Genomic DNA, 12,164 nt, shown 5'->3' with positions numbered 1-12,164 from the left:
TGAAATCTCAGAAGGCCACATCATATTCACAATGGATTAGACTATAATATGGCTAATTCTTCAGCCTCATATCCTCAACTTTATTATATTTTTTAATTAAATCAAAAGATGCAAGTAAAAAAATAATTTTTTTAGATTGTGAAAGTCTAACTTAGTTATCTAGAAGTCTCATACTAAGATACAGTATGCTGTTTGAGATTGTACCCATAGTCACAGTCTCTTCTATCCTTAACTTGCTGTCTCCTCTCCCCAAAAAGCAGCACTTGCTTATCTCTCTTCCCACTGGCAAAGTTGAAGGAGGAGGTTACACAGATACATGAGATCTCTTTCCACTGTCCTTTGAACACCCCAGCCTTAATATTCCTTTTGCAATGATGATACCAGCCTGGCATCTGGTGCTGGAAGAAGCACAGTTCTTTGGATTACATTGGTCAAATGGAGCTCACTCTCAGATAAAGTCTGAGATTTGGTTAGAGATTCAGGATCCCAGGTTCAGGTTTCCAGATGGAATCTGGGATTTGGCCAGAGAACCAGACCATAAGCATATTAATGAATACTGGTCCTTTGTCTAATGGGAGTTCATAGTGGGCTGAAAAGTCCATTCTCCTTAGGGAAGAAGTTACACAGTATTGTAAAGGGGGTGTATTCTTACATGATACACAGCTGATACGGAAAACGGGGCATAAAAACAAGAAGTGTGAATTCAGTGTAGCACAGCAGCCATAATTCCAGACTGAAATAGCTTGGGAAGTGACAAAAATCAAAATTGTCTTTCATGTCTTATCACTTGAGAAAGTATACTTCCAATATGATTTAATATGAAAATCAGATGCACTGTTTATTTAAATATTCTCATGAAAACTTAAGTTCTAAACTAAAAGTAGTGTGAGCTTAAAATATTATAGACATTAGTTATGCACTAAGTGAAAGCCTAGTATATGGATATCTATTTTTTGGTATTAATTTATGTGATTTTAATTTTTTGATTGTTGAGGTCACAGCATCCAAATCACAAAAATATAAAACATTTTAAATTAGACCCCTACATCCAAAACCAAAACACCTGCTAAGCATTGTACTTCCTTCATTAACTCTGATGTAGTAGGTTCTGAATAGCACTCTCAGAATATGACAACATATGAACATTCTCTGTCAACATATGAAATAATTTAATATTTTTCAGATTCTTCATTATAACTGATAAATGCTGATTAGTGAAATTAATGACGTAAGCATCAATGAAAACTAGCTTTTTCAAGATAATTTGATTCCATGTGGAATAACAATCATTACAAGTAAAGAATAAAAAAAATCTAATTTAATTGTGTTGGTGACATCATTATAAAGATATATGGTATTAAATTCCATTTGGTAATAGTTTAATTTTATTAGAGACTTTATGTTCCTCTGATGCACAATCTATTAGATACTTGGGTGATTGTTTGTCTACCTTTAAACATAGATATGTTTTGTTTACATGGCTCTACTGTTCTTATACTCCATTCTTATTTAATGCTAACCTTGTGTACTGCTGAAAAGGTTTAAAAGTGAAGCAGCTCTACCATTGAAATGCTATAACCCCACAGCAATGGTTACTGCATGGTCATTTTTAGAAAGTGGAAGAACAATCAAGTGACACAGCTTTGTCCAAGAGGGTTCAGACACTGTCATACTTTCTACTGTAAGTTAAATTTTCTGAATTAAAAACAAAAATCTACTATTCCACTTAATTAAAACATGGAAAGGTTATGTGAATGATGCATGCAGAGCAGATCCAGTGCATCTTATGAGACTTACGAGATGGTGAAGACCGATCCATAAATCCTCTTAAAGTATTAGAGTCAAAAATCACTGGTCCTGGAGACTCATCCAACTCTGTCACTTAATCTTTGGCATGCTTAAATGTTCAGTACCCTTGTTCACATAATAAAGGTTTATCTGCCCATGAGGACCTAGACATGCCCGAAAGCAGTTCACTAGAACGGGATGAGAGGAATGGCCTCCACTTGTGCCAAGGGGAAATGGGATTGGATATTAGGAAAAATTTCTTCACTGAAAGGGTGATCATAGTGTGGAATCACCATCCCTGAAAGTATTCAAAAAACATCTAGTTTTGGTGCCTGGGATATGGTTTAGTGGCAAAGATTCCAGTGCTAGGTTAATGGTTGAACTGGATGATCTTAAGTCTTTTGCAGCTGTAATGAATCTGTGATTCTATAACTGTGTACTTCAAGTCCTAGCTTGCATCTTAATCTCAGGAGAATTTTAAGTTTGTTTAATGTATCCTGAAAAGATGTCACAGATATCTGTTGTATCCTGTTCCCTAAAGTGCAAGAAAGGAGACTAGTCACACTAAAAAAAAAAACCCAAAAACAGAAAGGTGGATATTTTTCCACAATTAGCATATGAAAAATTATTTCTGTTGTGATAGAACAGCTAGCCATTGAAATATGCTTCACTGCTCCAGATGAAATGAACCTCAAGGAGTTAAAATGTTATCTAGGAAGATTTAATATTCATTAGTCAGTTCAGGAAGTGCTAATAATTTGAAGGAGAGAGTTTTTACCTCTGAAGATAAAAAAACCCTGGATTTTACATATAAATCAGAATTATATATATTACAATTATATTATCTACAAGGATATGTTTCGTATATTTATAATATATATGACATACATATATAAAACATAATATATATTTGTTGCTTTCTGCAATACTCATGCCCAAGTAACATGAAATTTATGTAAGTCCAGATGTTTAGAAAAACAGATTTGAGCTCATATGTTTTATCTGAAAACTTTGTTTGATTCTACAACTGGTACAGAGGCTGGAATCAGTTCTCTTTAAGCATGTAGGCAAATAAAAAACAATTTGAGATGAACAAAAAAACCTTAATCAAATCTAAAATTATTGTTCTGAAGTTAAAGCTCCTGCTTGGAATGTTATTCTTAATAAATTAAGTTCATGAAATGTGTTCCACCATCACAATGCTTCTCTATAGTATTAGGTCTTTGGACTAATATGCTATTGCAAAGTTTGATGTTGGTTACTATTAAGAGGTAGATTTATTTCTTTTTTTCATGATGGGATTTAATGTCATTTAAACCAGGCTTAATTAAACTTTGCCTTATTAATCATTTTATTGAGAACTGCAATGAAATCTTGTGAGTTTTATGACTTTTTAATTAAAATGAATTAAGCCAGCTTGTGGTTAAGTACCTCCCTACAAACTAGTTCCCTTACATTTCCAAGCTATTCTAAAATGTTCTAGACACACAATTTAAACTTTATCAGGAGGTAATGGTTTGAAACTTCATTCCAGAAAAATCAACATTTTTAGGGACCTATTGACATTTAATGTAGTAATTTTAAAAATAATTGAGTCATATTTTGATCCAATTATCAATTATGTTAAGGTAGCTTAATAGCATGGTTAATATAGGTCATGACCACATATTCATCTTTCATTTTCTGTTGTGTCAGCATCCTATATATGTTGAGTTAAAAAGTAACACATTGAAAGTTAAGTTGTACATATCAAACATAGTTATAATAATAAACATAATTTTCAATTTTGTCAAATTTATTCTATCTGCACTTATGTATTTTATCTGTAATTAAATTACACATTTCAAGAAACTTCTGTCTCATGATTTTGTCATGTCTGTGTCTGCAATATTCATCACTGCTGCCTTATATAAAATAATATGCACTTAATTTTTAATAAATATGTTTAAACAATACATTTCAAAAAGTATGAATTTGGAGAATTAAAATAAGTTTCCTTCTATTGAATAAGTCAGGAAAGGACAGCATGTAACACACTGCAGCCAGAGTGTAATCCTGATGTAAGTCTTGCACATTATTTTCTTGTATTTGTTATATTTTCTTCTATTTCAGTTTTGATGACCAGTCAGTCTTTCCCCTGGTTCAGACACAATTTAAGAAATTACAGGCAGCATTGATTGGATTTTGATGCGCTAAAACTGAATTTAGAACGTATAACAGTGTAATTATCCACTTCCCTCAGTTTTGATGTTCTTACATTTAAGTCCTTGGCTGATGTTTTGTCATTCTTTCCCACTTCTCATCTTAAAAATTTGATCCAAAACAACATGAAAATTCATTATTATTTTTCATAAATTAGATATTGCAACTTACAGTTCCCAATACTGCTTTTTACATTTTCAGTTTTTAAATAAAAATTTAGTTCCTTTTTCTTTGTGCCTCTAGTCTTCAATTACTTCACTTTCTTTCTGTCTATAAATCGAGAATATGAAAACACATTTACAATTTCTCCACAGAGATAAAGCACCCTAAAAAAATATCTGGAGAAAAATATCTGTAGAATTGTGATTTTACTGTGTCCTGTTGATGTAGAGTAGGTAGTTAGGGAAGTGCTTAATTCAGTCTTTAGAATTCAGACAACTAAATGCAACAATTTTTGGGGTTTGTTTGTTTGCTTGCTTTTCATTTTGTTTTGCTTATATGTTTTATGTAGTTTATAGAGGGTTTTTTAAGGTTTATTAGTTATTCCTACTTTTATTTGTCATGGTTCTGTCCAGGACAAGGTTAATTTTTTTTGCAGTAGCCAGGAGTGGGGCATAACTAGGACACAGACGTTAGTCTGTAAAACCTTATGTCATTGCTGGGAGTGGGGGACAAAGGTCTCTTCCAAGGGGAAGGGGTTCTTCCTGGTTGAGTAAATGTGACAGAGGGATCCATCGGGTTTTTTCTGTTAGGGATGGGGGGAAGTGGGTGTGAAGACTGTGGTTCTGTGTGAATCCTTTCCTTTCTTGTCTCTGTCATTACTATAGTTGCTGTTACTCTTTGTTTCCTTTTCTCATTGCTGTTTCCTGTAAATTGTTCCTATCTCAACCAGTGAACTTTACCTTTTTTTCCTCCAGTTTTCCTCTCCAGCCCACTGCTGTGTGGAAGGGTGAGAGGAAAAGCAGGAGAGCAAGAGAGTGTCAGTGGTTTGGAGAGTCTCACTGAACTGGGGAGTACTGTTCCTAAACTGCAACAGTAGTTTTCAGTACTGTGAGATCCTAATTGCTGTAAACTATTTGCATGATAACTGGATATTAAACATCTGTTCTGAACAAGTTCAAAAAATAATCCTTAATTCATGATGTTGATCATCCCCTCAGCCTTGTCATAGATGTAGATGAAAATATAGATATTCGTAATATAACTATATGACTGACAAGTTATTTAAGAAACAGTGAAAGAAAGACAGTGAAAATATCCAGGAAAATGTAGTAAGAGCATGTAAAGACTTACAATATATTTAATGTGCTCAATGACAACTGAGTTTATAAAAGTTTCAAACAATAGCCTTTACTAATTCTGACAATTTTTAATTATGATATTATCATATAATCCTCATATTTTTGAAATATATTTATATATTAATTGCAACTGTAGCTGTTGAACTCTAATAATTTATGTTTTGTTTTTCTCATGAGCTGCAAGGATATGGTAAAGCATACCCATATCTGGGTATGGCAGATATTGACTAATCCTATGGTTTATTAGCTTTAACACGCTTTTTTATTTTCTTGCACTATTACTGAATCTGAAATACTTTTCTCTTCTCAGGAGAATATAATGGAAGTTATAAGAAATCAAGAATTTTTACTTCTTCCTGCTGAAGAACTCCATAAACTTCTTGCCAGTGATGATGTAAATGTTCCTGATGAAGAAACCATTTTCCATGCCTTAATGATGTGGGTGAAATATGATATGCAGAGGCGATGCAATGACCTAAGTATGCTGCTTGCTTATATCAGATTACCACTCCTTCCACCTCAGGTATTTTTTTAAATTATGTAATCATCATTATCATAACAACAAGAACATCATTGTTATTGTGTCCTTGTGAAACTCTCTCAGTTTATAATCTGCAGCTTCTGAATACTCTGTGTGTTTAAAAACCAACCTGTTCAGAATCAGAAAAAAATAGTGGTAACTTTTTACCCAGTGTGATGTCAATAAACTTGAGGATTGGACCAACACATTCAGAGGAAGGGCAGAGTTGTGAAACTGAAGAGAACAACTGCAGATTTTATAACATGCTAAGAAAAAATAGGCAGAATAATAAATATTCTCAGAAAAAACAACAAAACAGAACAAACAAACCAACAACAAAAAACCCCCAAACACATGGGATTTATACAGATACCAGGCTGAGGATGAGTCAACAGTATAAATTAAGAAAACTCTGTATTGTTTTACAACACAAAAAATTCTGTCACCAGGCAATATGAAGTTATTATTCCCATAAAACCTGGTGCTGCTAAGGCTGCACCTACACAATTGTTTCCAATTTTGTACTCCATGATTTGAAAGCCATAGGAACAAATTGGAGAAGGTTCAGGGGTGGGCTACCAAATAATGTTGTCTAGAAAGGAGCAGCAGAAGTGGGCTTGTTCAAACTAGTGAAAAGATGGCTAAGCAATGACCTAATAGCAACTTAAGACCTGAAGGTAAGATGATGGAACCACATTCCTGAGAACACCACAAAATGTAAGAAGAGACAGACTTTCTACCTTGTAGCATGGACAATTCAGGCTGGACATTGGCTTGGGGAGGAATCACTTGGAATGCAGTGAACAAATGCAGCAGTTTTTTCAAAGGTCAAGTGTGTTTCTTCATTGAAGGTTTTCCTGAATTAGCTAGACCAGATCACTAAATCCAGTGCTGGTAGAAGCCCTGATTTGAGTGAGCAGATCTAGTTGACCACTGGCAGTCATTTGGATCTCCACTCCTATGAATACTTCTATCAAGCTGTGATTCAGGCAGCTAAGTAGCAATTATATTCTGTAATTCCATACACTCAATCGTTCTCCTTTCAGTTAGTGTACTGGGCCTGGTTGGAGTGGAGTGAAGTTTCTTCATGGCAGCTAATAATGTGTGCTTTGCACTTATTGATAAAACAGAAGATAAGAGTAACCCATCCTGTTAATAGGGGCAGATGGGAGTGAAACAAGGCTGAATGACTTGTGTTTTTAAACATACACATGTAGCCTTTATTGTACAACAATTTGGTTGCACAGAGAAACAGGTATATAACTGTTACAATATAAAAGCATAAAAATATCACTTTAGAAATGTTTAAGAAGGAGAAGGAAGGCATAAGAGTAGAAAGACCTTACCACCCACAGGCCTCAAGACAAGACTTGTTTGGGGCAATTTTGATGTCTGTTGAAGTGATTGTCACCATCTTGGTCAAAGTGATAGTTTCAGCCTCAATCACCGGGTGATGGAGGAAATCCCAGTGAAATCCATAGCACAGGAAAGCTATTTGATTTATATTCAGTTCAGTTAGGAAAGCCCAGGTACCTCCCTTGGAGTGGGGAATTTAAACGGGTTGATGTAATGTGGATCATGGTACACTTTTGGAGTCTTTGGCACCTTCTAAGATACAGCTGCCTATTACACCAATGAATTTGAGTCCCTTAAGACCCATTATGGCCCATCAGCAGTGATTGATACCTTCAGCTGTGAATGCCCCAGTACTTCCCCAAAGGGGAGTTATCACTGCTGAGTCACTTGAGTAAGGACAGAGAAGCAGTAGTGTGCCTAGCAGGATTTGTCTCTGTCCTTATCTGGTTCAACACCAGCTGTAGCCTGAGGTGTCAAGTGTGCTCTCCCACTGCACCTGGGGGGTTACTTCGCACATCAGCAGCTTGTCCCTGATTGTTTAAGCCATCAGCATTCCAATCTCTCTTCCAGTGTCACTTCTGGTGTGCCCCCTTTATCTCAAGTTCCGCTCACAGTCCAAATTCTGGTAGTAGGCATATTTAGGGAGATTTTGATGGTAGCAGATGAACAGCTGGATCTTTGCAGTTTCCTACAGTGGGCAAAAGTCCTCTGATGATTTTAGCAATGTTTAAGCCATCAACCCTTTTAGTCTCTTACACAGTGCTGGTAACACATGTTTTGGCTATTGCTGAGCTGCATTTATATAGCAAGGAGGTAGATAACTAGGGAGCAGGGTACATGAAAAGAAAAATGTTTAAAAACTGTTTATAAAGAAATTTAGAAAGAAAAGTTTTATATTGATATACTGGCAATTCTCTTGAACTTTCTGTTCTACTTAATCTGGAAATTAAGTCTTATACACTGGTACTGGTCTGTCATTGAGAACTGCATCATAAATGTGTCAACTATAATGCTAAAAAAATGTCTTTTTCAAAATTAGAATTAAGATATAACAGAATTTCAGCAAAAAAAATTATTGAGAACTAAAAGTGGAATTTTCCTTTTTATTACCAAAAGGGTATTTTTTTCCTGCTGTGGTTTATACTTAAATATGTATCAAATAAAAGCCTCTGTCATTATCTTTGCAATGAAAATTAACTGAAGATTTCTCTGGAAAGAAGCCAGATCAAAATTAGCAGCTCATCAACAGACCTTTGAAAAAAAAAACCAAAAACACAAAAAACCAACTATTTACATTCCTTACTTTTAAATTCACTTAAAAAAGAGGAAGTCAAAGACTGCAGAAGTTATTGACAGACTGGAAAGATTGTACTGAGATCCACTTAAAATTAAAGTTTAAATTTATAGTCTGAGTTTCCATGATACCTCATTTCACTCTCAAGGTGCAGTAATTATATTGGCAAAGTAGTCAGACTTAAGTAGTACAATATTAAACAATGTAATTCATAATCCAGTAGATAAATTTAGGAGAAGGCAAGCTGGTATTAACTTGTTAAAAGGAAACTATCATGAAGCTGAAAATTAAATAATAGAACCTGCAATATTGCCATAGAAACTTTTTTGCTTTGTTGATTTTCCTGGAACCATCTTCTAAAATAAAACGGTTCATATTTCTTAATTCAAGTCAAAAAAAAAAAAGAAAGACTGGCAACTTGGCCAAGATAAGAACTTATTTCATGTTATAATAGGTAATAATATAGGCAATAGACAATATTATATAATATAGAATATAATAAGAACATTTTTCATAGGTGTTCCAGATATTTAATGTTGATGTGTACAGAAAACATAACTTATGCTCATTTTTGTTCTTAAGGGATTTGAGGAGAGTGAAAATGTGGTGGCATCCTTAAACTTTGTTAATGCTGAAGTATTTTGGATCATTTATTTGAATTGCTAATTTACAAGCTTATCAAATATTTTCCCTGTGACTTTTGACTGCCTTCTTTACAGACAGTAAGTTAACAAACAAGTGAAGAAACAAGCAAAAACTGTATTTAAGAGGACCTTTTTTCAGTTGTTCAAAAAGTATAAGAAACTACTTTTTTGCCTGAATGGTGCCACTGTTGTCCACAATTTTCAATTTTTGAAAGCATTTCAAATAAAACCCTTTTAATGTTAAAAAATCTAAGAAAATTAGTACATGTGAAACAATACAGAAACACTTCAGATAATTTATGTACAGGGGTGTGTGTGCGTGTGTGTATCTGTGCATGTATTTTTTTTTGACATGATGTGATAAATATATACATGATCACAGAATCAAAAGACAGAATGCCTGAGGTTGGAAGGTACCTCTGAATAACCTCTGATCCAACAATTCTGCTCAAGCAGAGATAATTTAGAGCCATTTGCACAGGACTCCTAAACAGTTTTAAATAACTCCAAGGATTCTGCTGGTGCTTAGTCACCCTAACAGTATTAAAGTGTTTCCTGATCAGAGGAAACAGTGTTTCAGTTCATGCCCATAGACTCTCGTCCTCTGGGCACCACTGAAAAAAGCCTGGATCCCTCCTTTACGCACCTTCTCTTCAGGTATTTATGAACATTAGTAAGATTTCCCAAAGGCTCCTCTTTTCTGGGATAAGCTGACCCAGCTCTCTCAGCCTTCATTTACAGGAGAAGTGCTCCAGTCCCTTCATCATCTTTGTGAGCCTCCATTGTATTCTCTACAGGATGCTCATGTCTCTCTTGTACTGAGGAGTCTAGAATTGGACACAGCTCTCCTGGTTTGACTTCTCCAGTGCTGACACTAGGGGAAGAATCACTCTCCTTGACTTACTGACAATGTTTTGTGTAATGCAGCTCCAGATATCACCTGCCTTCTTTGAGGCAAGAGCACAGTGCTTGCTCCTGTTATGCCAAGCTGCTTTCTGACTGGGTGCCCCACAGCATCTATCAGTGCATGAATGTACATTACACATACACATATGCATGGTCACACAAATATACATAGGATTTTATTTAATTCTTTTATAGTAGAATTAGTTAGGAACCATTTTCTTAGAAGTGAAAACCTACAGTTGTGGAAAGATATATCCAATAAAGTATGATTAGAACAGTTGAAGGTGTTCTTACCTAGTTCCCTGATGACATGTAATATAGTGATTGCCATTCCCACCCCTCAGGGAGCAAAACAGTTCATCTAAATCCTCACTAATTGTGTATAGACAAAAGTCTAACCTTGTCTGCAGCTGAAGCTGAAACATTAATTTCTGGCCTTGAAGGCAAATGGCATAGAAGAGATTATATCTATGTCACTTAATTCTCATTTTCTTTCTCTCCACCTTTCCCAAAAGACAATAATTTATTTTATATTTGTATTTCCTGTTCCCTGACTCAAGCTGTGCCATGAAACATTCAATGCAATGCAGCAGCATAGTTGAGCCTCTGCCTGTTTTGATAACTAATGATGTAATCTCGTTTACTTAGAAGAAAACCTGGTTTCTGCTATTTGTTGGTGTAATGCATCTGTTAATGTTGATGCTACAGCATAAGCCAAGAATGTGTGCAGCTTCGGTTGGGCAAAACATTATTTTTATGGTATTTTTTAAGAGTGTGAGAAGTTGCTAATGATACCTGGGCTGCTGAAGGAATTTGCAAGCAAGAGAAGTTAACACGATACTGAGTACCTAAAATAGCATGACAGTAAAGATGAGGATGTTTAGTGTTTTTAAGCGAAGATGTGCATGATGAAAAGAGCACAAATATTTCCTTATAGAGATGCTTAAGTTAAAGCTAATTTGTATTGCACTGGTGTGCTCGGTTTATAAAGGCTGTTATTTGCATCTGCCTATAACAGTAGATCATTGGTTTAACTAGGAAAGTTAAAAAATAGCATAAAGCAGAGATATTACTGTTTTTTCCTCTACAACACTTTTAATAATATCACTTTCAGAGGCTTGCAAATCATATCAGTAGGATAATGCATAGTCTTCGAGTATTAAATACACTGGGGCTCAGATCCAGTGAGTTTGTTATAAGCATCTAAACTAGATTTCTTGCCCAGGAGCAGAAGCAATGCAGTCCTTATAAAATGAAGTACTTAAATACTATGTAAGCCACTGGAGAGAAAGTGAACAGATCCACATGAGTTCTTTTATTTCTACAGAGATGCTGTAGGTAAACTGTAGGAAGTACTGAGCCTCTAAATCCCCTTAGAATTCACACATTACATCTGACTATACATGATCTTAAAAATGTATATGAATTTGAAGGTAATAATTGAGTGGAAACACTTTAAATATTAGCTTAGATAACTGACATGATTATGTTAACTTGTAAATTCCTTCCACAACTCAGCTGGCATTTGGCAAAGTATTCCTTTGTGCTACTAAAAAACCTCAATTAACCAGGCAGTTGTCAGATGGGTTCATTAAGTTTTGGCCTTTTCAACATATGTTGAGCTAGAGGAAACAACTGAAGGTTCCTTTGGTTATCAAAAAATGGAGGGTATCATTCTATGTCAGTCAACCTTTAAATTTGTCTTTGAGAGCTGTGTGATTGATAATATGAAATGAAAAGCTTCCTCAGTTCTCTAACTGTCTCCAGTGTCACTAAACAAGTGCAGCTGATAAGAACTCACACCTGAGTAGTGTTCCAGGCTTTTAAGGTTGGTTCCCATCTACTGGTCTGGGGTAAATCCTAGGGGTGTGTGTAAACTTTGTCAGCCTCTGGAACATTTTGTGAATTCTTTCGATCATTTCTAAATAATTGGATACCAGGAGATTATAACTTGAATCTGAAAAGTCTGAAGGTGTGAGTCAGTTTCTTGTTCACCTGTGTGTGCAGGCTTCTCCACATCAGGTAGATTCCTAACGTCTCACTATAGGCAATGAAGATCTGGTGCACTTCCCAACCCATGGGAGCAAATCTGTGTGCTAATTCGAGAAGTTCCATGGATTATCATACTGCCTGGCTCCAAGCAATTTTTCTAG

At 35.2% G+C, this 12,164-nt stretch overlaps 1 protein-coding gene across 2 annotated transcripts in view; it reads left to right on the top strand.

Moving 5' to 3' along the window:
- Positions 1-12,164, top strand: part of KLHL1 (kelch like family member 1) — a 183,339-nt gene that overhangs the window by 112,639 nt on the left and 58,536 nt on the right. For both annotated transcript variants that reach the window (XM_038131621.1, XM_038131612.1), the window contains exon 5: positions 5,602-5,814. In XM_038131621.1, the coding sequence (XP_037987549.1) occupies positions 5,602-5,814 (213 nt within the window). The remainder of the gene's footprint in view (positions 1-5,601; positions 5,815-12,164) is intronic.

This window comes from Motacilla alba, chromosome 1, assembly GCF_015832195.1.
Source record: "Motacilla alba alba isolate MOTALB_02 chromosome 1, Motacilla_alba_V1.0_pri, whole genome shotgun sequence".
Taxonomy (NCBI): Eukaryota; Metazoa; Chordata; class Aves; order Passeriformes; family Motacillidae; genus Motacilla; species Motacilla alba.
This window is presented reverse-complemented; position numbering and strand designations above follow the sequence as displayed.